Here is a 27,079-nt window from a genome sequence, read left to right on the forward strand (position 1 = left end):
GACATCAGCATCCTCCACAATGATGGTATCGCGGCAACAGCCTCAGTACTCAACACCAACAACTGCCAATCTCCAAACACCATCCTACAACTCATCCGCTTTATCCTTGATCACAACGTCTTTACCTTTGACAACCAGTTCTTCGTCCAGACACATGGAACAGCCATGGGGACCAAATTTGCACCCCAATATGCCAACATTTTTATACACACGTTAGAACAAGACTTCTTCTCTATGCAGGATCTCCAACCAACATTATACACCAGGTACATTGACGACATTTTCTTCCTCAGGACCTATGGTGATGAGTCACTGATAAAACTACACAGTGACATCAACAAGTTTCATCCCACCATCAAACTCACCATGGACTACTCTCGACTGTCTGTCTCATTCTTGGACACGTGCATCTCCAACAAGGATGGACACCTCAGCACCACTCTCTACCGCGACCAACAGATAACCTCACAATGCTACACTTCTCCAGCTTCCACCCAAAACATATTAAAACAGCCATCCCCTATGGACAAGCCCTACGCGTGCACCAGATCTGCTCAGATGAAGGGGAATGTGACGGACATCTGGAAGTACTCAGGGATGCCCTCACAAGAACGGGGTACGATGCCCAACTCATCGACCGCCAGTTCTGAGGTGCCACAGCAAGGAACCGTAATGACCTCCTCAGGAGACAGACACGTGCTGCAACCGACAGGGTACCCTTTGTTGTTCAGTATTTCCCAGGAGCTGAAAAACTATGCCATATTCGTCGTGACCTGCAACACATTATCAATGAGGATGAGCACCTCACCAAGACCTTCCCCACACCTCCACTACTTGCCTTTAAACAACCACCAAACCTCAAACAGATCGTTGTTCGTAACAAGCTGCCTGGCTCTCAGGACACCTCCATACAACCCTGTCACGGTAGGCGCTGCAAGACGTGTCAGAGTGTGGACATAGATACCACCATTACGTGTGGGGACACCTCCCACCGTGTACATGGCAGGTACTCATGTGACTAAGCCAACGTTGTCTATCTTATATGTTGCAGGCAAGGATGCCTGGAGGCATGGTACATTGGGGAAACCGAGCAAAGGCTATGACAACGGATGAATGGGCACCGCACAACAATTAACAGACAGGAGTGTTCCCTCCCAGTTGGGGAACACTTCGGTGGTCCAGGACATTCGACCTCGGACCTTTGGGTGACCATCTTCTAAGGCGGACTTCAGGACAGGCAGCAATGAAAAGTGGCCAAGCAGAGGCTGATAGCTAAATTCGGTACCCATAGGGAGGGCCTCAACCGGGACCTTGGGTTCATGCCACATTACAGGTAACCACCATTGCACTATACATACATATATACACACACACACACACCCTTACAGACACACACTCCCACACTCACACTTGCACCCCCCCCCACAGACGTAAGACACTCTACACTCACTACACACACACACACAGACAAAGACTTACTCAAAAATTGCATACATTCATGTAAAACTCTGTTATCTCACTTTTTAGATTCAAATCAATCGAAACATCATGGCATAGACAGAGAACATGGGGCTAACACCTTCAACATATTGTCTGGCTATCACCATTGTTAACAGCTAACCTGAGAATGCAACTTTTTAAAAAAAGTTTTGTGATTTACACATGAAAGAAGTGAAACTATCATGATATTCTAACAGATGAAAGACTTAACAGACAATCAATTTTTCAATGTATAATTTCAGTTACATCACACTGTAAATTTTTGCTATAAATTCTGTTAGGATTGAGCCCTCCACTACCACCGGATGAAGGACTGATGCTCCGAAAGCTAGTGTGCTTTCAATTAAATCTGGTGGACTATAACCTGGTGATGTGTGATTTTTAACTCGATATGAAGTGATTGTAATGTTTCTGATACCCAACACAAATACCTATTGTTTAGGCAAACCTGTTTCAGTTGCAAGCCAAAACTCAATTTTATGTGCAAACTGGGCTGGAATAACAAACTGCAGGGTTAATTAATCAATTTTAACCATTAAGACATATTCTCTACAGAGAATGAGTTCACATGATCTCCCAATTCATGATAAACATCACAATAGCAGCTGAAGCCTACTTATTGAATTGATTAAGAAACAATAACAATTAAACAGTAAATTTTAATTATCAAGGTTAATTCAACATAAGTTTCTCTTTGAATAAACAAAAATCCAGAAATCCAACTTCAAACAACTGAGACTATGCATTATTGATTACAAAGTTATTATAAAGTTAAAAATCACAACACCAGGTTATAGTCTAACAGGTTTATTTGGAAGCACTAGCTTTTGAAGTGCTGCTCCTTCATCAGGTGGTTGTGGAGTATAAGATTATAAGATTCACCACCTGATGAAGAAGCAGCTCTTCAAAAGCTGGTGCTTCCAAATAAACCTGTTGGACTATAACCTGGTGTTGTGTGATTTTTAACTTTGTCCACCCCAATCCAACACTGGCACCTCCAAAGTTATTATAGTTTGAGAAGATCATTCAGCTATTTTTATGTTAATTAACCAGAGTACCTAATGTTCATCCATTGTTCATTTAACTGACTCCAGGATTTGTACCTCCTGTACAAAGTACCACGTTTGTTGGAAATTTGAAATAAAAATAGAAAATGCTCAAAATCCTCAAGAGTTCATGAATCATGTCTGATAGTATCATCCCCAAAATTAACTGTTTTTCTCTCTCTACAGAAGCTGCCTGACTGAGAGTATTCCTGCCCTTTTTTTTGCATCTTCTACATTATTTTAAAGTTTGATCCACATGTTGATTATGTTTGTATGAAAGATTTCCTGATATCAGTTGTGAACAGGTTTTTTACTAGTTTAAACTGTATTCACATGTTCTGTTGCTATTCCTAACAAGTATTAGCTCAGGTTTGGTTTAACTACAATTTGAAGAAATTTAATCGATTAGTCAACACTTTTCTTGGTTGAAAAACTCAAGGTTTTTGCACAACAAACTTTAAGTGAGAAATAAATCATGCACCACATGTCATTAGCTTTTGTCAATTAGTGATATAGTAAGAAAGGAACTGTACTTAGTGCTTCAGCCCTGGGATTTATCTTCCCAATTTTCTTTGACATGAAGCTGATATAAAGGAAAATCATGAAGTATTCTTCAGAATTAGTCAAAACTATCAAATAAATTGGGAGTTCAAAGGTATAGCATGCTTTATAAGTTTTCTCATTCATTTCAAATGTTTTTACATCAAAATGATTCTATGACTGTATGACTCTAGAAAACAATTCTGACTCCTGCTCCAACCTTGGAGAATAGCCATTGCTGATATTGTCTTGTCTTAGTGAGTTGCTGAATAATCCATTTAATCAGAGATCTTACAGCTATCTCCCATTGACAGAGGCCAGGGTATAAGCCAGGGTTCCATTCCTCACTCTGATACATTTTTGGAAATTCAGAGGGCATTTGACTTATTCCAAATCAAGTTAAATATAGATATTTTGAAAATTCTTGACACAAAAATGATGAGGTTTAGAGAGATGTAATGGTGGCTCTTGATCTACAGAATTAATATGTTAAAAGATGCAACTGAAGTGGCACCATGCACTGTTGTGGATCTTAACACCCAGTTGCAGCATCCTGCATCATTACCAATGTGTGAAAAATAGCCTTTGACAACAGCAACATTTCAGTTTTGACACTTTCCATTCTTTATTGAACTGAACAAGAAAAAGACTTGGAAGTTCGAAGCGTGCTGACAGTATGATTTAACCACACGACTGTAATCATGTTCCAGGCACCGTAAATCACTGTCAGCATAATTAGAACATAATTATTTCAACTGATTTCCATAATAATATGGTAGATAGTTGATTCATTGACACCCATAGAAAAGACTTTTTTGGAATGTATCTAATTTGCATTTATTTAGTTGGGGTTCATCGTCAACACAGTTAATTGGTTTGTCTGATTTCACTGAAAATTCTATTTGTTTAGACTTTATGGGAAGACATAGGTGGTAAGCAGAGGGAAAATCAAGTTATATTGTACAGTCATTCAGCACAGCAACAGACCCTTTGGACCAACTCATCCATGCTGACCAGACATCCCAATCTAACCCAGTCCCATTTTACCAGCATTTGGCCCATATCCCTCTAAATCCTTCTTGTTCATCTACCCATCCAGATGCATTTTAAATGTTGTAATTGTACCAGCCTTCACCAGTTTCTCTGGCAGCTCATTCCATATATGCATCACCCTCTGTGTGAAAAAGTTACCCCTAAGATCCTTTTAAAATCTTTACCTTTTCACCTTAAAGCTATGCCTTCTTGATTTGACCTCGAGAAAAAAGACCTTGGCTATTCACCCTATCCATGCCCTCATGATTCTATAAGGTCATCCCTCAGACTCTGACACTCCAGGAAAAAAAGCCCTAGCCTATTCAATATGTCCCTATAAATCAAATCCTCCAGTTCAAGCAATAATCCTTATAAATGCTTTCTGCACCTTCTCAAGTTTAATAACATCCTTCCTATAGAAGGGCAACCAGACTTGTATGCAGTATTCTAAAAGTGGCCTCACCAATGTTCTGTACTGCTACAGCATGACATCCCAACTTCTATGCTCAGTGTTCTAACCAATGAAGGCAATCATGCCAAACACACCCTTTAACACCCTGTCTACCTGCAACTCCACTTTCAAGGAACTATGCACCTGCACCTCTAGGTCTCTTTGTTCGGCAACACTTCCCAGGGCCCTCCCGTTATCTGTATAAGTCCTGCCCTGGTTTGCCTTACCAAAATGCAACACCTCAAATGTATGTAATTCAAACGCCAATTGTCACTCCTCAGCCTATTGGCCCATTTGATCAAAGTCCTGCTGTACTGTTCTTCACTGTCCACTACACCACATATTTTGGTGTCATCTGCAAATGTACCAACATACATTCTATATTCACATTGAGATAATTTATATAAATGATGAAAAGTAGTGGACACAGGTCCTATCCTTGTGGCACATTGCTTGTCACAGGCTCCAAACTAAAAAGCAAATCTATATCACCAGCCTGTGTCGAACCTCTTCTTCCCAAATACACAACCTACAAACTTTTGCTTTTATTAATATCTGAAGAGTTTCGATAGTGAACAAGGAAAGTATTTTGCTTTAACAATGGAATTAGTCATCAGAAGTGACAGTATTAAAATTGTCACTAAATGTAAGGAGAAGCATTTATGAAGTATTTATTCCTGAAGCATGTTATTATAGCTTTAAATATTTTGCATTAATATGCTGTTGATAATAAAAATGACAGTTTAAGGCAGATGTTGATAATGCAGAGTGTACAGAAAGAGTATTTTGTTGGCGTAGTTTTGGGTTGCTTAACAGAGAATTATCATTCTGGGCTGAACTCTTGTGTTGTGACCTTACTTGGTCCTGAATTGGCACATGCAGAATCATGACTGCAGTGGACCCTCAATGCCAGAAGTCTGTTTGTTTACATGCCAGTAACTCGTCCTGCAATGTCATGTGTATGACTGATGAAGTTTTAGATTAGATTCCCTACAGAATAGATTCTAAACAGTGTGGAAACAGGCAATTTGGCCCAACAAGTCCACACCCTCCCTCCGAAGAGTAACCCACCCAGACCCATTTCCCTCTGACTAATACACCTAACACAATAGGCAACTTAGCATGGCCAATTCACCGAACCTGCACATCTTTGGTCTTTGTGAGGAAACCCATGCAGACATGGGGAGAATGTGCAAACTCCACACAGACAGTTGCCTGAGACTGGAATTGAACTCTGATCCCTAGCGCTACAAGGCAGCAGTGCTAACGCTGAGCCACCGTGCTGCCCCTGTTCCTGTTCACTGCCTGGATAAGAGTCATGAGCTTTTCAACAAAGCAACAGCGAGTACACTTTCAAGGTACATCATTTGCTATGAAGTGCTTTTGGGATTCTTGAAGTTCTGAAGTGCACTGAAATAAGAGTTATCTTATTGCTAAGACCTTACATGAAGACCCTGATGAAGCAGTTGATGATGACTATGTCTGCCCTACACTGGGATTTTATAACCTGAAGGAATCTGTAAACTGACAACCGAAGAGGCTTTGAGAGTTGGACAGCTATTGGAAAATATTGCTCAGATTTTACAGAAGACATGCTGTTACATTCAGGCCCAGAAGGAAAAAAGCTACTGCTGTAACTCAAGGGTGCAAAAGGTAAAAGACAGAAGCAGATGGAATGCCATGTGGCTTTGCAAGGAGTGCAGATTGATGCAGGGTGTCACTAGTGCATGCAAGTTTTTCCATAAACCTTGTAGCTGCCTTCTGTCAACTCCAAGATATATCGCAGCCAGAAGAAATTCCACAACCTTTTTTGTAATCATAGGTAGATTAACATGAAGGTCAGTGTCTGTGATCCCAACAGCATCATGACACATTTGTTCTGTCTCAGTCTGCCATACCATCTGTGTTTGAGCCACTACAGAAACCTGAGTATGGCTTCTGTGCAATGACTGCTGACTATATTCCTCACGATTCCAATGTGTGACCCAAGCACATGGAGCATCATACATGCTGATAAAAGTAGTCCTGCCACTAATAATATGCTTGAACTGAACAGTACTCTGAGGGGCTGAAACAGTGCTTTCACTGCCTGAACTGCTCTCGAGGAACCCTGTAGTACTTGGGCAGATCTTGTATCAAGTTTTTTCATGATCAGCTTTACCCTGAGTATAATCAGCATCATGAGGCACTGCTCTTAACACCAATAGTGATTAGCTGCAGAGGAAGAAAGGAGACCACCAGTACCTGTACTCTGTTTATTTTTGGCCAGGCTTGCTGTGATCAACACTTCCAATTGTAAATGAAACCACTGCTAGTCCCATATACTACCTTCATTCTCTTACTTGAATGCACTGTGTCTGATTGAACTCAGTGCTAAAATAGAATCTATCACAAAACAAACATTCCAGACCAAATTTACAAACTGAACATTGCCAGAATGCACACAAAAGTCGACTCATCATCATTGCACATTCCTTTTAATACATGATTTCTATGTATCTTCTTTGCCTGTCTAGTACTCCTGTACAGTGCTTTTTGCCTTCTCCCTTTCCTTTTGTCCTTCAAAGCAGAGATGATCGTGTTCATGATGTGGATTGTTTGATATGGTTCTGACGTGTATGTAGGTGATATTAGGGCCAATATAAGACCATAAGACATAGGAGTGGAAGTAAGGCCATTCGGCCCATCGAGTCCACTCCGCCATTCAATCATGGCTGATGGGCATTTCAACTCCACTTACCCGCATTCTCCCCGTAGCCCTTAATATGTGTTCAGCATGTTCTGCTACAAGTAGCACAGGGTACTTACTGTTTGGGTTTTAGTTGAGTTACTGGTTTGGGATCTGTGCTTTCATTTCTCTCTGTATTTGCTTTCAAAAGAGTCCTCACCATTTATTTGGTTGTGTGGTCCTTGGTGAACTACACTCTGAATTCAAAATTAATGTCAATACTCCTAAGTGGAGACTTCATTGTGCCCTTATAGAGCTTCTTTTGACTGCCATAACAATGCATTCCAGACCCAAGCTCCTTGTAGAGAATTTGGTTTGATAAATAAATGTTGGCCATTCCGGCTTCGTGGAACAGGCCAAATCAGCAGTGACAGTCTGAATATCCTGTGTATGCAGACAGGAACACAATGGCAATTTTCAAGATGGTAATATTTACTGCATTGACCTTTTAAAATTATTATACTATGATTAGATAAATAAATAATTAAATAAATAGTGTGGCACATTAAAACTCCATTTGATTTCAGGATGTTGGATTCCCCCCCCCCCCCCCCCCCCCATTCCTGGGTTTCTTTCAACAAAAACTCTCCAATTTTTTACAGATGGAATGGTGTAGGAGGGAAGTAATGGTTTGGGAAGGGTGATATCAGTGTGGTGGAATGGTATGAGAGGGATGAAATGCCATAGGATGGAAGGGGCATGAGTGGGTGGCATGAGAAAAATGGGAAGGCATGGGATGAGGACAGCATGAAAGGGAGAGAATGGTACGATCAGGGTAAATGAGATAAAGAAATTGATTGTGTATTCATTTCATGAGGTTGAGGGGTGACCTTATAGAGGTTTTTAAAAACAACAGGTAAGGTGAATAACAAAGATCTTTTCCCCAGGAGTTCAAAGCTAGAGCTCATAATTTTTAAGATGAGAAAAGAAAGATTTAATAGGGACCTGAGGGGCAACTTCTTCAGACAGAGGGTGATTCGTATGTGGAATGAACTGGCAGGAAGTGATAGGTGCAGGTACAATTACAACATTCAAAAGACATTTGGACAGGCACATGAGTAGGAACAGTTTAGAGGAATATGGGCCAAACACAGCCAAATGGGACTAGTTTAGTTTGGGACATCTGATTGGCATGGACTAGAGTCATAGAGATGTACAGCACGGAAACAGACCCTTCGGTCCAACCCGTCCATGCTGACCAGATGTCCCAACCTAATCTAGTCCCACCTGCCAGCACCTGGCACATATCCCTCCAAACCCTTCCTATTCATATACCCATCCAAATGCCTCTTAAATGTTGCAATTGTACCAGCCTCCACCACTTCCTCTGGCAACTCATTCCATACACGTACACCCTCTGTGTGAAAATATTGCCTCTTACATCTAAATTACATCTTTCCCCTCTTACCCTAAACCTATACCCACTAGTTCTGGACTCCCCCACCCCAGGGAAAAGACTTTGTCTATTTATCCTATCCGTGCCCCTCATGATTTTATAAACCTCTATAAGGTCACCCCTCAGCCTCCGACACTCCAGGGAAAACAGCCCCAGCTTGTTCAGCCTCTCCCTATAGCTCAAATCCTCCAATCCTGGCAACATCCTTGCAAATCTTTTCTGGACCCTTTCAAGTTTCACAACATCTTTCCGAAAGGAAGGAGACCAAAATTGCACACAATACTCCAACAGTGGCCTAACCAATGTCCTGTACAGCCGCAACATGACCTCCCAACTCCTGACTCAATACTCTGACCAACAAAGGAAAGCATACCAAATGCCTTCTTCACTATCCTACCTACCTGGGACTCCACTTTCAAGGAGCTATGAATGTGCACTCCAAGGTCTCTTTGTTTAGCAACTCTCCCTTGGACCTTACCATATAACTCTATATGTATGACTTTCCTGTACAGTGAACCTACATTTGTACAACTTTTCTCTTGCTCTGGTTGCAAATCATGTATGCCACACAAGTGTTTATTATACGTTACGTAGGAAATAGGAGTTAGACTGAGCCACTTTGCTCTTCGAGCCTGCTCCGCCATTCAATATGATTATGGCTGATTATCCAACTGAGTGGTACCCTGTCCCCACTTTCTCCCTTAGCCTTTTATCCCTTTAGCCCTAAGAACTTTGTATCAAGCTTTTTCCTGAAAACATTGTGTTTTAGCCTCAACTGCTTTGTGTGGTAGAGAATTCCACTGGATTCCCCCCACCCCCAAAACATCCTTCCTGCATTTACCCTGACTCGACCTCTCCTCCCTCATTGTTCTAGACTCCACAGAATATAATCCTGACCAATCCAGTCTCCTTCCATGCATCAGTCTCCTGCCACTCCAGGAATCAGTCTGTTAAACCTGATTACAATCTCTTCATAGCCAGAACATCCTTAGTCTGATAAAGAGACCAAAACTGTGCACAATATTCCAAGTATCATCTCACTGTAGCCCAGTGTAATTGGAATGGGACATCACTCCTCCTGTACTCAAATCCTCCCTATGAGGACCAACAGATAATTTGCCGCCTTCACTGCCTGCTGCACGTGTATGCTTGCTTTCAGTGCTTGCTTTATAAGCACACCTAGGTTTCAATGCCCTTTCCCACTCTATCACTATTCAGAAAATCTGCCGTTTTGTTTTTGCTACCAAAGTGGATAACTTCACATTTTATCCACATTATACCAAATATTTGCCCACTCAGTTTGTCAAAATTCCACTGATGCATTTCATGCATACGACTCACAGCTCACCCTCCCATATAGCCAGGTCAGGAGTGAGGTGATGTGGTCACCTTTTATGAAATGTTATGTTGTACTGTATATGGAGACCAAGTGATGTCTGCCAACCACCTGACAAAAGTTCACATCATTGCTCATGTTGTCAGACAATGAATAAGCGTATATCCTCCTCTATAAGGACCATAAGCCATGGAAGTGGAAGTAAGGCCATTCGGCCCACTGAGTTCACTCCACCATTTAATCATGGCTGATAGGCATTTCAACTCAACTTATCCGCACGCTCTCCGTATCCTTTAATTCCTTGCGAGATCAAGAATTTATCAAACTCTGCCTTGAAGACATTTAACATCCCGGGCCTCCACTGTGCTCCGTGACGATGAATTCCACAGGCCCACCACTCTCTGGCTGAAGAAATGTCTCCTCATTTCCATTCTAAATTGACCCCCTCTAATTATAAGGCTGTGCCCACGGATCCAAGTCTCCTCGCCTAACGGAAACAAATTCCCAGCGTCCACCTTTTCTAAGCCATGCATTATGTTGTAAGCTTCTATTAGATCTCCCATCAACCTTCTAAACTCTAATGAATACAATCCCAGGTTCCTCAGCCGTTCATCATATGTCAGGCCTACCATTCCAGGGATCATCTGTGTGAATCTCCGCTGGACACGCTCCAGTGCCAGTATGTCCTTCCTGAGGTGTGGGGCCCAAAATTGGACACAGTATTCTAAATGGGGCCTAGCTAGAGCTGTGTAAAGTCTCAGAAGTACATCGCTGCTTTTATATTCTAACCCTCTTGAGATAAATGACAACATTCACTTTTTTAACCTGCAAGTTAACCTTTTGAGAATCCTGGACTAGCATTCCCAGATCCCTTTGTACTTTGGCTTTATGAATTTTCTTAACATTTAGAAAATAGTTCATGCCTGTATTCATTTTTCCAAAGTGCAAGATCTCCCATTTGCTCACATTGAATTCCATCAGCCATTTCCTGGACCACTCTCCTAAACTGTGTCTAAATCTTTCTACAGCCTCCCCACTTCCTCAGTACTACCTGCCTGATCACCTAACTTCGTATCATTAGATTAGATTCCCTACAGTGTGGAAACAGGCCCTTTGGCTCAACAAGCAACCCACGCCGACCCATTTCCCTCTGATTAATGCACCTAACACTATGGGCAATTTAGCATGGCCAATTCACCTGACCTGCACATTTTTGGACTGTGGGAGGAAACCGGAGCACCCAGAGGAAACCCACGCAGACACGGGGAAAACGTGCAAACTCAACACAGACAGTTGCCCGAGGCTGGAATTGATCCTGGGATCCTGGTGGTGTGAGGCAGCAGTGCTAACCACTGTGCCACCGTGCCATCTAAACTTCATCAGCAAACTTCACCAGAATACCCCAGTCCCTTCATCCAGATCATTGATATATAAAGTGAACAGCTGCGGCCCCAACACCGAACCCTGCGGGACACCACTTGTCACCGGCTACTATTCCAAAAAGAACCTTTTATCCCAACTCTCTGCCTTCTGTCAGACAGAATCCTCAATCCATGCCAGTTGCTCACCTCGAACACCATGGGCCCTCACTTTACTCAGCAGCCTCCCGTAAGGCACCTTAACAAAGGCCTTTTGGAAATCCAAATAGATAACATCCACTGGGTTTCCTTGGTCTAACCTATCTGTTACCTCTTCAAAGAATTCTAATAGGTTTGTCAGGCACGACCTCCCTTACTAAATCCATGCTGACTTGTTCTAATCCGACCCTGCACTTCCAAGAATTTAGAAATCTCATCCTTAACGTTGGATTCTAGAATTTTACTAACAACCAAGGTTAGGCTAATCAGCCTATAATTTTCCATTTGTTGTCTTGATCCTTTCTTGAACGAGGGTTTACAACAGCGATTTGTTAATCACCTGGGACTTTCCTGACTCCAGTGATCTTTGCAAGATCACAACCAATGCCTCTGCTATTTCCTCAGCCACCTCCCTCAGAACTCCCTCAGATAAACGTTTGGGCTTTGGGTTTGAGATAGTTCCAAGTGGCATAGTAGATGATGCTGATTTAGAATTAATGGGAAAGACCCACATTGATTAACCAGTCTGGCTTGGCTAAGGTAGCATCTTCATTGGAATTAGCATTTTTGCCTGTCTGAAAGCTAATGAAGATCGTGATCTTAGCTGGACAAAACCAGACGTTTAAAAATATTGGTAAAAGCTACACACTGTCAACTGCTTAAACACCAGCTGGATCTTTGTAAGGCTCAGTTCTGTTGTGTTCAAACCCTCTGAACTTCATTAAGTTTGGAGTGTTTCTAAGGACATTTTAAGCATGATATGTTCTACATATGATACAACAGATTGACCAAAACAAAAAATCAACTGTTGCCATTGTTGTGACTCGAGTGTAAAATCATTACTTTGATTGTAATAAGATGTACCTGCATTTACAGAATGATAGTATAATATCAGTTAATAAGTCGACTGCATTGACAAGATCATGGAAAGAAAGCATCGAGATAGAGTGATACCTATAAACTCTTCTTGCTGAGGCATGAATGCAACAGGAAATTTGTTCAGTTTTCAGATCTAAACACATTATATGGCCTTTTATTTATACTAATTACATTAATATGTTTAAGAATATACCTTGTGCTATAGCACATCATGTTCAGTCTATTTAAACAGATTGATCAAGAAGTGCTTAGATGGGAGAACAGCTGCATATGGTATCGAAATGATACCAGTGATGTTTTTACAATGTAGTGAGGTAGTTCAATAAACATTGTTAGTGAGTGGCTAAAAATGACTGTTAACTGTTCGAACGTTGGCATTTCTTTAAAAGGAATTGATTTCCTGCTTATTTTTGTGATAAAGTGCTTCTTGTTTTCTTATGGCTTCCGTGCAATTCAGGGAACAAATGAAGGGAGCAACTTTGTGAAAGAAATTGGTCTGATGATATCCAGTTTGGTGCTTATTAAACTTTTCAACATTTCTTTATGAGAAATATATGTGTAGAGAGAAAGTTGGAACTTTTCACTCAGCTTTTTATATAGTCAAAACAGAAATCCTTACTTATCATACTTTCAGTAACCAGAGATACAAACTGTTATGGATGTTGAATTCTATAGCCAACTTTAGGCATAATATAAATTTCATACTGCTTTTTGATTTTCTTGCAGGCTATAAAATTACGTGAGGAGTGTAGTTGTCCTTCCTTACCATCTGTAGATCCACGGTTGGTCTTCAAGCTCAGCATGCAGGAGATACTGAAACTTTCAAGGAAGAAGGAAGAAGCAATTTGTTCAGATTCTGAAGCTAAGCATCTTTCTCAGCATTTTGAACCTAGTCCAGTCATGATTGAGAGAATACCTATAGTCGTTCCAGTACAAGCACTCCAGAGTACACAAAGCACTCATAAGTAAATGTATTTCACTTTTTATTCACTTCCATGACTTGAAAATCAACATTGTCTGATTTTTTGATTTTTTTTTTTAAACTCTTAACAGAAGTAGAAAGGCTGTCTGCCTATTGTGTTCCCAAAGCAAATATTCAATCACCTCCTGAATTTTGAGGATTCCTGTAGTTATCCTCCTAATTATTTCATAATTGAGTTTAGTTCTTTTTTGATCCTGAGTGCAGACAAGCAGGGGAGGAAATCTGTATTGCTCACAAAAACGTGATTGTACAGGGCATTGTCGGTGACAGAATATCAACTTCGGTCTTGTGCTTTGCTCCTCAGAATTCAATGGAGCAGAAATGTACATTGGCTGCAAAGTTATTCTATCCACTTGTTTTAAGTATGCAGACTGGGTCTAAGTAATAACTTTGTAATATATAAAGTAAATGTTGTGCTGATAATATTATTTGATTAATACAGTAGAGGCCTGCACTAATGCTGTGGACTCTATTTCAAATCCCAGTGCAGCAGCTGGGGATGTTAAACTAAATTCATCAGTAAATCTGGAATAAAATACTGGTTCCATAAGTAATAAAGTTTGCATAAGCCTAGAGGACCAGACAGTTGCTCTCTCATTAGAGAGATGGGACTTGAGAGTTGAACCTGAGGTCATTGTACCTCAGGTGAGGGGAGAGGTTGAGAAAGAAGCATCTTCATGGTGACTTCAGCTGGGATAGGAAGCAAACCCGTATTGTTGGCATCACTCTGCATCACAAACCAGCTGTCCAACCAACTGAGTTAAGAGTTTCATTAATAATGATTAAAAACTGTCAGAATGTCTTTAAAAATCCACTTGGCTCACAACTTCATTTCAGAGGAGGAAATCTGCCTTCAGTACCTGATCTGGCCTTTTTGTGACTTCAGACAAACAGCTTTGTGGTGGATTCTTAAAGGCGATTTGAAGTGGCCTGTCTGGCCGTTCAGGTGGCTGACTGTCACCTGCTTATGGCAAATTAGAGATGGACAAAAGGTACTGGTGTTACCAATGATATTTATATCTCATGAAAAATAAGATGAAAATTCAAATTGTAGGAGGAAATTCAAACTGAAGAAGAAAGGTAAATAAAACTGCATTTTTAAATAATTAAATGACAATTAAGATTACCTAATGATTTGATGGTCTAATGGTAATATCACATTCACAGTTATTCTCAACGTAGCAGATCCTAGTATATATGAGACAAAGTCAAACTTATGATCTGCAAAACTTTTAATTTCTTTGCATCTATTTTTAAACTTAGTGGTGAATTTTTAAATTATTTTTATTATGCTTTCATGCCAATGCAAAACTGAAACTTTTTCTGTTAATGGAGCAAATGCCACTGCTTTTCTGCAAGTTTCAGAGAACACGTGCAAATCTCTCACCTCTATCATTGGTTTTAATTTGGGATTGAGAACAGGAGCAACTGTTCCTACACTCATTGCACTTTCATTAGCCTACACCAATTTTATATAAAATTACTTTATATAAAATGCTTATTAACTGGAATTAAATTGTTGAATTTCTGTATATCTAAAGGAAAGGAAATATATATATTTTTGAGAACTATCAGTCGGTGCCTTTTTATTTACTCCATGCAGATACCATTGTACAAATGGGAGGAAAAACAAATACAGTTGACTACTTTAACAGCAAGATATTGGGAACTATGGGTGGGAAAACAAGAGCTGTTTAAAGACTTTAAAGAAAAATGTCAAGAGCCGAGTGGGCCTGGCAGAATCCAAACTGACAGGTGAGCAGGTTATTTTGAAGAAATTGCCATTGAGTCAATAGACACATTCCATCAATTTGCTAATGACAGAAAATAGATAGGATAGTAATTAGCCAGCTTGGATTTGTCTTTTTGTGAACAGGATATACCTGGATAGTTTCCACATTGCCACGGAACATTTGGCAAGGGACCTGGCAAGTTCTGGAGTTTTCAGTACTGTTACCAGAATGTTGTTAGGGCCCATAATCTTTGCAGTATTGAGTGCGGACAGCCATTTCATGTTAGTGAATCATGTTGGCATTTGTGATCTGTTGAGGAGGAGCCTGAGTTGATCATTTATTCATCACTTCTGAAGATGGACACAAATACTTTAGACTTGTCTTTTGCACTGTTGTGCTAGCATTGCGTATCATTTGGGATGTGAGTATTTGTGGATCCATTTCTCTGGGTGGTTGTTTACTTGTCCACTTCCAATCATAGATACCTATGACAGGACTGCAGAGCTTACGTCAGATTTGTTAGCTGTGAGATTTCTTAGCGCTGTGTTTCAGCTTTACCAGGTTGATACCTCATTTTTAGGTATATCTGACACTGTTCCTGACATCCCTACTTGCATACCTAATTAAACTAGAATTGATGCTCCAGCTTGATGATAATGATAGAGAAGTGCATATGCCCTGTAACCTATGAGGTTACAGACTGGTTGAATTCAATTTTGCTGCAGCAGATGGTCCATAGCTTCTCATAGATTCCTAGTTTTGTGTTGCTAGATCTGTTTGAAACTTATGCCTTAAATTATTCAAAGATTCTGCTTCCACTACTTTTTCAGGTCAAGAATTCCAAAGACTTCCTACCCTCAGAGCAAAAATAATTCATCTCATCTATGTTTTAAATGAGTGATCCCTGATTTTTAAACAATGACCTTGATTTTAAATTCTCCCATAAGAGGAAATACCCAGCCATTTCTACCTGCTGATGAGGGTAGTGCATATGATGTGGTCTACAGGGACTTTAGCAAGGGTTCTGATTAGATTCCTCAAGGCAGACTTTTCAAGAAAGTAAGAGCCCTTGGGTTCCAGGGCAAAGTGGCATATTGGATCCAAAATTGGTGAGAGACAGGAATCAGAGGATGTTTCTGTGCCTGGAAGTCTGTTGCCAATGGGGTTCTGCGGGGCTTGATGCTGGGGCCTTGCTGTTAATGGCATATAATCATGAGATGGACTTAAATGTGGGGTGTATTATTAAGAAGGTTACTGATGACATGAAAATTGGTTGGGTGGTAAATCGTGCAGAGGATAGCTGTAAACTCTAGGAGGATATTAACAGATTTATATAAGCTGTTACTCTTTCAAGCTTCAATGGAGACTAGCCTAGCCTGTCCAACCTTTCCTCATTAGACAGCAGTATTAGTTTGGTTAACTGTCTCTGAACTGCTTCCATTGCATTTAAATCTTTCTTCACATAAGATGAGCAAAACTTCGCACAGTACACCTAATGTAATTTCATCAAGGCTCTGTATAACTGAAACAGAACGTCCTTACTTTGTATCAATTCCTTTTGTGGTAAATGATAACATTCTATTAGATTTTCTAAATACTTGCTATAGCTCCGCATTAACATTTGCAATTTATGCACTATGACTCTCCAATCCTGCTGCATCTCAAAACTCTGCATTTTCTCACCATTTGGCTGTTTTATTCTTCCTGACAAAATGGACAGTTTCACATTTTTCCAATTTGAACTCCATTTTGTCACATCTTTGTTCACTCATAACTTATCTGTTTCATTTTGTAACATTGTCCTCATGACAACTTACTTTCCTCTCTGACTTTGTGTCCTTATTTGGCAATCATGCCTTCTGGCCCTTCATCTTAAGTATACATTATAAACAGTTAATGGTCCCAGCACTGATCTCTGTGACACATCATTCGTTACATCGGTCAACCTGAAAAAGACCAATTTATGGCCACTCCCTACTTATAGCTAGCCAGTCAAAGTGAGTTGCTGGGCCATTGTAGTAGGTAATTAAAAATCAACTACATTGCTGTCAGCCTAGAATCACATGTTGACCAAGTAAACATAGTAGGTTGTCTTCCATAAAGAGCATTAGTGATCCAGATAGCTTTTTATCACTCTATATAGCCATCGATCCAGCAGGTTTGGTTAATCAGCTGTTTCTGATTTCAACCTTTGCTACTTCCATCATTCCTGGAAGGACAATTTTCTATCTAAAAGTAATATTCAAATATTAGATTTCTATTTTAAAGGGATTTTCACCAACCAGTCCCTTAGGATGAGTATGAGGCAGTTGGTGCAGTGGCAACAGGGAAAATGAGCTTCGCACGGGGAAGGAGAGTAGTGCAGAGCAGGGCTCTCTGCTGTGGACGTTACAGATCTAGGGTGTACAAGGGCATGGTTGTAATGTCAGTGGACTTCAAATGATCTGTCGGTTCAAATCCCATCACAACTGCTCGTGGTTTTTAAACTAATAAATCTAGAATATAAAATCTAGTATCAATAATAATGACCATGACAACTATCATTGATTGTTGCAAAACTCCACCTAGTACATCAGGATCATATTGCTATTGGAGATAAAGGTGACTGTGGCCCTTAGCTTCACTGTCCAATCCTTCCAGACAGAAAGAGACAACATAATTAACAATGTGCAGATTAACATTTACTGCTGTATTTTAGAAAGATTATGAAGATTCTCTTCAGTTTTGGGTGGGTGGGGGTGGTGTTTTATTGTCCTGTAAACAGAAAGAGGACTGGCATGTGCCTTTGCCAGGTTAGTGGAGTTCTCCAGGGTGCCAGCCACTGCATATGACTAGCTTTGTAAATATCTCATTGCAACAGTGACATAAACTGCAAAGGTTACCACTTAATCTGCAGTTTGTGTGACCAGTCAGCAAATTATATAGTTGAAATGTTGGCATCCTGCCAATTGTTTGTCTTGTTACTTCAATCCTTCAGCAACCATGTCAAACTATGGAATTGCTACTTTGTGACACAACCTATAAATCTTATGCCTGTCCAATAACTCTCCTCCACAATCCAGTTACACATAACTAGGCTCATAAAATGAGAATAGTTTTGCCATGAGGAACATTCTTCTGCCAAGAACTGGGGTGCTAGATGTTGCTTCAACTATTTTTTGAGGAGCATGCTAATATCACTGGGGAGTATCCCAATTTATGAAGGTGGACTTTCGCATCTCCTACAATCTTATCATCATGAAGGCAAAGCCTTTTACACTAGGGAGTACATCAGCAAGAAGAGATGGGTGGAGGTGATTAGTGCATCCACATTCAGATAAACTGCCATTGAGGATATCATTCAAATGGTTCATGAATTTCACTCCTTACCATTCTTCTGTTATAGATGATCATACCATATACCCTTGGCTGTAATCCTGAATTAAAAGCCACCACAAAACAACCATTCCATTGCAACTTCTGGGAACAAAGCATCAAGTGCAGCACGGTGGCTCAGTGGTTAGCACTGCTGCCTTACAGTACCAGGGACCCAGGTTCAATTCCAGCCTCGGGTGACTGTCTGTGTAAAGTTTGTACACTCTCCCAATGTCTGCAGGGATTTCCTCCAGGTGCTGCAGTTTCCTCCACAATCCAAAGATGGTCTGCTAAATTGCCTATGGTGTGCAGGGATGTGTACGCCATGAGAAATGTAGGGTTACAAAGGATAGAGTAGGGTGCTTTGTCAGGGTGCAAAGCTCTTCAGATGGTCAATGCAGACTTGATGGGCCAAATGGTCTACTTCCACACTATAGATTCTATAATTGAGCTAATGATCAACTTGTGCATTTCCTGTATGCCTGTGTTTTTTCTATTCACTCATGGAGTGTGGTTGTCACTGGCTGGCCAGCATTATTATTTATTTCTAGCTGACGTTGAGAAGATGATGGTGAGCTGTCTTTCTGAACTGCTGCAGTCCACATGCTGTAGGCTGACCCACAATACCCTTATGGAGAGAATTCCAAGAATTTGATTCAGTGACAGTGAAGAAATGCCAAAGTATGTCCAAGTTGGGATGGTGAGTGACTTGATGGGGAACTTGGGTAGTGTTCCCATGTACCTATGGCCTTTATCCAATTAGATGGATGTACTTATGAGTTTTGAAGGTACTATCTAAGAATCTTTGAATTTCTGCAGTGCAGAAATAGGGAGAGAGAGAGTGAATGTTCATGAGTGTAGTGCTAATCTAGCGGATTGCTTTCTCCTAGATAGTGTCAAGCTTCTTGAGTGTTGTTGGAGCAGCATTCATCTAAGCAAATGGAGAGTATTATCTGTTATGCTCCTAACTTGTGTCTAATAAATGATGGACAGGCTTTAGGGATTCAGGAGGTATGTTACTTGCTGCAGTACTCCTAGCCTCTGACCTGCTGTTGTAGCCACTGTGGCTGTGTGGCAATCCTAGTTGAGTTTCTGGTCAATAGTAACCCCAAGGATGTTGATGGTGGGGGATTCAGTGATGGTAACACCATTGAATATCTGGGGGTGGTAGGTAGATTGTCTCTTATTGGAGATGGTTATTGCCTGACATTTGAGTGAAGCAGATATTACTTTCCACTTGTCAGCCCAAACCTGGACATTGTCCAGATCTTGTTGCATTTGAACATAGACTTCTTCAATATCGGAGGAGTCATGAATGGTGCTAGAACATTGTGCAATCATCGGCAAATATTCCTTCTTCTGATCGTAAGATGGAGGGAAGTTCTTGTTGCTGTCTTTGCCTGATCCAATACTTCTGAGCAGTGAGATGTCAGTGGCTACAGGATGGCTAGTGGAAAGCTGCTGACCTCTAAATCTTGTGGCATGGAGAAACCTGCTTTGTGCCTGCACTGTACTATCTGGTGATAGGAAGTATACTGTCTGATGGATAGCTGCAGATATAATGGGATGAATTCTGTCATTCCAAAAAGATCATGCTTGTGGTCCATGAAACCATTGTGATTCCCCTGGGGTGACACTGCAGCAATCTGAGTAACCTGCTGGAGAACAGATTTATCGATGTCAGATTTTTCTCCCCTGAACTGACTGTGGCCCACTCCTGCTCAATGACTGTTAGTTATCTAGGCCAGTAGCTGCAAGTATAAGATCAAGTGACAGTGTTTCTTTCTCCTCTGTCTTGTCTCCTTAGGCCTGCATCAGTACTTCCTGGTCAGGCAAAACTTTTGGAATGATGTACCTTTAAATAAGCCAAGTACCAGATGTTATCAGTTGTCCACAGGCTGTCTGCACTGGAGCACTTGAACACTCGACTGTAGACAGATTACTCTGCATTATATGTATGTGTTTAACATAAACAAACACACAACTGGTCATTAAATAAGCAGAATTCATTTGCTCATTTTGTTAATTTAGCACAAAATATTATGCAGCTACAATGTTTTTTTTTAATATGTAACGAATACAGAACAAAGAAGAAACCAGCCTTAAAGGCTTAAAGGTAGGGGGAGCTGTATCAAACAATCTATCATCAATTCTGAAATTCCCATAGTATAGAAAACAAAAAAAAGTACAATATTTCTCAGCAAATCAAGTATCATTTGTGCAGGCTGATTCAAGCCCATCCTATCTAAAGATTATATCACATTTGAACAGCCATCAGGAGTCAAATCTATACTGAGCTAAGTAAAAATACACTTAAATTTAAACACTAAAAGAAAGGTCGTTTTGTTATAACATGAGTTTTGTTAATACAAATTCGCTTCAACATATTTGTTGAATTGGGGACACTGTTTCTAAAGTCTGAACTTTTAAAGCGTGTATTAGTTATAATGTGATTCCGGCCCCATTAGTTTAAATGGTGCTGTTATAATGCAATTTCTTTATAATACAGGATTGCATGAGAATGGAGCTACCATGTTATAACAGAACTGACTGTGTGTAGCATTTCACAAAAATGCAGAGCCACAAAACAAAACAAGCCCTAAAACAAGTTTCGGCCAAAAAAGAACACTAAGTACAATGTTAAAAGCACGGAAGGCATACGTAAATGAAAATATAAAATAAAAAGACAGAAGAACAACAGAAACATGGATAACAAAGCCACCACAATACTCTGAAGGGATATGATCTATTCTCTTAAATTCAAACCTTTTACAGACAGCCTGTGGACAACTGATAACATCTGGTGCTTGGCTTATTTAAAGGTACATCATTCCAAAAGTTTTGCCTGACCAGGAAGTACTGATGCAGGCCTAAGGAGACAAGACAGAGGAGAAAGAAACACTGTCACTTGATCTTATACTTGCAGCTACTGGCCTAGATAACTGACAGTCATTGAGCAGGAGTGGGCCACAGTCAGTTCAGGGGAGAAAAATCTGACATCGATAAATCTGTCCTCCAGCAGATTACTCAGATTGCTGCATTGTCACCCCAGGGGAATCACAATGGTTTCATGGACCACAAGCATGATCTTTTTGGAATGACAGATGCAGCTGTGCTTAAGCGATTAAATATGCTGTGGTAATGTTCACAGAAGTTGGTAATGAGGGGTTAACAGAGCCAATAACTTAGGCCTTTCAGAAGAGGACCAGCAAGATCCCCCAGAGAAATGGAAAATGCGAAAAAATAAACTTGTGAGATTCAACTTTCGTATTCATTGCTTACAAACAAAATTCACAAGAATCAAAAGGATCAATTTGTTGGTACATGCTGTAACAAGGGCAATAAATGCAAGTTTTCAGGGCTTGAACTACCAGTGTAATGTAACTGGTAGTTGCCTCAATACCTTTTGAAGTATTCCAATAAGAATTTGTTAAAAAAAGAATCACAACATTGATTTAATACCAGCAGCTGGCACAGAATACAAAGGCATCATAGTCAGACAACTGTGCCTATAGTTTAATGTGCTGACAGTGTAGCCAAGACAAAAAAAGCAAGCCATCTGCGTGGCAAGTGTGATCTATTACACTCACCACAAAGCAATCCAAGATTTATGCAAGACAAATGATGCAGTAGGACACTGTGTCTGCCAGTGCAAGAAATTTAGCTCTAAAAATACTACAAAAGGGACTACAAAAGGGCACCAAATAGAAGACAGGTACAATAGTATGGCAACAGCAGCAAGTTATGTACTAGAGACCTGTGTAAACATACGGTAATACACTAAGTTCACAGCTTGACAGACCCAAGTCAAGACCCAGAGTAGAATAACTCCCAGGTAGAGGATGAACAGACTTTCCACATTGTGAATGCAATACATTATGTGGACGAGGTCAACCAATTTAGAAGATTTTATCACAATAACCATTTGTAAAGAAAACTGGCAAGTACATTCAGAACCAATATTGACAAGGAGCTAGTCCAAGTATCCTACCAATGGGAATTCTGAAAGACATATTCCGTGAACATTAGAACTAAGGACAACTGACAACTGCTAACAAGGGATCACGAATCCCTTGCATCGTTACACTGACAATATAATTCAGCTTGTGGTAATTCGGCATGGAAACCATAAATATTTTATCTGTTAGACATGAGCAGACCAGTGCTTTCACTCACTAATGGTTGGCTGTGATGGTCTTACTTTCAACAGCAAAAATTGCCAGGTGAATGTAAGTTAGATCTTTTTTTTGGCTCTATATATTCAGCTGGCAGATTCATCCCAACCCAAGCAAAGTGAAAGAATTTAAAAATTGCTTTACACAACAAAATAGATCAACAGATATGCCTTAGATTCTTCAACATCTTCATATGGACATTTTTAACAAAGAATCATATTTTTCTTCGGAAAGTTATTCCTTTATGTATTGCAGGAGAACTATCAGCATGTGTTCAAGTCTCTCAAACTAAAGTTGTCAGCAGAAAATTGCCTTTTGCAGAAGTCCAACCCAAGGAAGAAGACAATACAGGTTGTCAAAACTTCACAGCAATGACCATAGATATGCATTGAGCAAGATAGTAAACAAATTGAGTTTGAATCCGAAAGTCTATCACAAATTCATTCAAATTATTCCAATATAGAGCATGAAATACTTGCTCCAGTATTCAGTACTATAGAATACCATATTTACCTGCTCAGTAAACAGTTCACTGTCAAAATTGATCACAAGCCATTAAAAATGATTTGCCATAATCCTTTGGGAAATGCACCATCTAGATTATAGTGACTTTGGTGAAAGTCCCTGTATTTCAACATCTGCTACATTCCTGTCACAGTAATAAAAGCAAATTACTGCAGATGCTGGAATCTGAAACCAGAAGAGAAAATGCTGGAAAATCTCAGCAGGTCTGGCAGCATCTGTAAGGAGAGAAAAGAGCTGATGTTTCGAGTCTAACTGACCTTTTGTCAAAGATTCCAGCATCTGCAGTAATTTGTTTTTACCAAGTATTTAACCCACTGCCACCTCTCTTCCAGGAATGCTACCCTGAAGAAGTACTGCTCTTCTCTCTGACAGGATTTTCCATAAGACCATAAGACATAGGAGCGGAAGTAAGGCCATTCGGCCCATCGAGTCCACTCCGCCATTCATTCATGGCTGATGGGCATTTCAACTCCACTTACCCGCATTCTCCCCGTAGCCTTTAATTCCTTGTGACATCAAGAATTTATCAATTTCTGCCTTGAAGACGTTTAGCGTCCCGGCCTCCAATGCACTCTGTGGCAATGAATTCCACAGGCCCACCACTCTCTGGCTGAAGAAATGTCTCCGCATTTCTGTTCTGAATTTACCCCCTCTAATTCTAAGGCTGTGTCCACGAGTCCTAGTCTCCTCGCCTAACGGAAACAATTTCCTAGCGTCCACCCTCTCCAAGCCATGTATTATCTTGTAAGTTTCTATTAGATCTCCCCTTAATCTTCTAAACTCCAATGAATACAATCCCAGGATCCTCAGCCGTTCCTCATATGTTAGACCTACCATTCCAGGGATCATCCGTGTGAATCTCCGCTGGACACGCTCCAGTGCCAGTATGTCCTTCCTGAGGTATGGGGACCAAAACTGGACACACTACTCCAAATGGGGCCTAACCAGAGCTTTATAAAGTCTCAGTAGCACAACAGTGCTTTTATATTCCAATCCTCTTGAGATAATTGACAACATTGCATTTGCTTTCTTAATCACGGACTCAACCTGCATGTTTACCTTTAGAGAATCCTGGACTAGTACTCCCAGGTCCCTCTGTACTTTGGCTTTACGAATTTTCTCACCGTTTAGAAAGTAGTCCATGCTTGAATTCTTTTTTCCAAAGTGCAAGACCTCGCATTTGCTCACATTGAATTCCATCAGCCATTTCCTGGACCACTCTTCCAAACTGTCTAGATCCTTCTGCAGCCTCCCCACTTCCTCAGTACTACCTGCCTGTCCACTTAACTTTGTATCATCGGCAAACTTTGCTAGAATGCCCCAAGTCCCTTCATCCAGATCATTAATATATAATGTGAACAGCTGCGGCCCCAACACTGAACCCTGCGGGACACCGCTTGTCACCGGCTGCCATTCCGCAAAAGAACCTTTTATCCCAACTCTCTGCCTTCTGTCAGACAGCCAATCCTCAATGCATACCAGTAGCTCACCTTGAACACCATGGGCCCTCACCTTGCTCAGCAGTCTCCCATGTGGCACCTTATCAAAGGCCTTTTGGAAGTCTAGGTAGATAACATCCACTGGGTTTCCCTGGTTTAACCTACTTGTCACCTCTTCAAAGAACTCCAACAGGTTTGTCAGGCATGACCTCCCCTTACTAAATCCATGTTGACTTGTTCTAATCCGACCCTGCTCTTCCAAGAATTTAGAAGCATCATCCTTAATGATGGATTCTAGAATTTTACTAACAACTGAGGTTAGGCTAAGTGGCCTATAATTTTCCATCTTTTGCCTTGATCCTTTCTTGAACAAGGGGGTTACAACAACGATCTTCCAATCATCCAGGACTTTCCCTGACTCCAGTGACTTTTGAAAGATCTCAACCAACGCCTCCGCTATTTCCTCAGCCACCTCCCTCAGAACTCGAGGATGTAGCCCATCGGGGCCAGGAGATTTATCAATTTTAAGACCTTTTAGCTTTTCTAGCACTTTCTCTTTTGTAATGGCAACCATACTCAACTCAGCCCCCTGACTCCCTTTAATTGTTGGGATATTACTCATGTCTTCCACTGTGAAGACTGATGCAAAGTACTTATTAAGTTCTCCTGCTATTTCCTTATCTCTCATCACTAGGCTTCCAGCATCACTTTGAAGTGGCCCAATGTCTACTCTTGCCGGTCGTTTGTTTCTTATGTATTGAAAGAAACTTTTACTATCATTTCTAATATGACTGGCTAGCCTACCTTCATATTTGATCCTCTCCTTCCTTATTTCTCTCTTTGTTATCCTCTGTTTATTTTTGGTAGCCTTCCCAATCTTCTGATTTCCCAGTGCTCTTGGCCACTTTATAGGATCTCTCTTTTTCTTTGATAGATTTCCTGACTTCCTTTGTCAGCCATGGCTGTCTAATCCCTCCCCGATAATCTTTCTCTTCTTGGGGATGAACCTCTGTACAGCGTCCTCAATTTTACCCACAAACTCCTGCCATTTTTGCTCTACTGTCTTCCCTGCTAGGTTCTGCTTCCATCGATTTTCGTCAGTTCCTCTCTCATGCCCTCATAATTACCTTTATTTAACTGTAACACCATTACATCCGATTTTGCCTTCTCTCTTTCAAACTGCAGACTGAACTCTACCATATTATGATCGCTGCTTCCTAAGTGATCCCTTACTTTAAGATTTTTTATAAAGTCTGGTTCATTACATAGCACTAGGTCCAAAATAGCCTGTTCCCTTGTGGCCTCCATGACAAGCTGTTCCAAAAAGCCATCCTGTAAGCATTCCATGAATTCCCTTTCTTTGGATCCACTGGCAACATTATTTACCCAGTCCCACCTGCATATTGAAGTCCCCCATGATCACCATGACCTTGCCTTTCTGACATGCCTTCTCTATTTCCCGGTACATGTTGCGCCCCTGGTCCTGACCACTGTTAGGAGGTCTGTACATAACTCCCACTGTGGTTTTTTTGCCTTTGTGGTTCCTCAATTCCACCCACACAGACTCCACATCATCCGACGCTATGTCATTCAGTGCCATAGATTTAATTTTGTTCTTAACTAACAAGGCAACCCCGCCCCCTCTGCCCACCTCCCTGTCTTTTCGATAAGTTGAAAACCCTTGGATGTTTAACTGCCAGTCCTGACCCCCCTGTAACCACGTCTCTGTGATGCCTACCACATTATAATCATTCACGATGATCTGTGCCATTAGTTCGTCTGCTTTCTTACAAATGCTACGAGCATTCAGGTAAAGTGCCTTAATGCTAACTTTCTTATCATTAGAGATATTGGAAGTCATAAGATGTCCTAAGTTATCCTTCCTTTTTGCTGCATTCCCAGTCTGCCTCAAGTTTAAATCTGCCTGCACATATGCTATCCTGCCGCTTATCTTTCCATTTAACTCCATACTCCCTGTCGCTTTCACTTTCCCTTCCCCCCCCAACTCAGAAGTTTAAAGTCCTACTGACCACCCTATTTATCCTCTTTGCTAGAACATTGGTACCTGATCAGTTCAGGTGGAGACCGTCCCAACGGTACAGATCCCCCCGGTTCCAAAACTGATGCCAATGCCCCATGAAGTGGAATCCCTCTTTCCCACACCAATCCCTTAGCTACATGTTTACTTCCCTAATTTTCTTATCCCTATGCCAATTGGCACGTGGCTCGGGCAGTAATCCGGAGATTATGACCCTTGAGGACCTGTACTTCAATTTCCTTCCTAGTGCTCGATAATCCCCAAACAGGTCCTCCTCCCTAGCTTTGCCTATGTTGTTAGTCCCAACGTGGACCACAACAACTGGATCCTCCCCCTCCCGCGCCAATA

General features: G+C 40.9%; 1 protein-coding gene across 4 annotated transcripts in view; it reads left to right on the forward strand.

The window, feature by feature from the left end:
• The window catches only part of oma1 (OMA1 zinc metallopeptidase), a 73,640-nt gene extending 58,605 nt beyond the window's left edge, over positions 1 to 15,035 (forward strand). For 3 of the 4 annotated variants that reach the window (XM_043699292.2, XM_043699294.2, XM_043699295.2), the window contains one exon: positions 13,212 to 15,035. In XM_043699292.2, coding sequence (XP_043555227.2) covers positions 13,212 to 13,454 — 243 coding nt within the window. In that variant the 3' untranslated portion in view covers positions 13,455 to 15,035. Of the gene's footprint in view, positions 1 to 1,051; positions 2,277 to 13,211 lie in introns of those variants that run through there. The other variant, XM_087990638.1, reaches the window with a different exon arrangement.
• Positions 15,036 to 27,079: the final 12,044 nt, after the last annotated feature.

This window comes from Chiloscyllium plagiosum, unplaced genomic scaffold (genome assembly GCF_037043375.1).
Source record: "Chiloscyllium plagiosum isolate Xiang-an unplaced genomic scaffold, Cpla_swu_hap1 HiC_scaffold_9, whole genome shotgun sequence".
Classification (NCBI taxonomy): Eukaryota; Metazoa; Chordata; class Chondrichthyes; order Orectolobiformes; family Hemiscylliidae; genus Chiloscyllium; species Chiloscyllium plagiosum.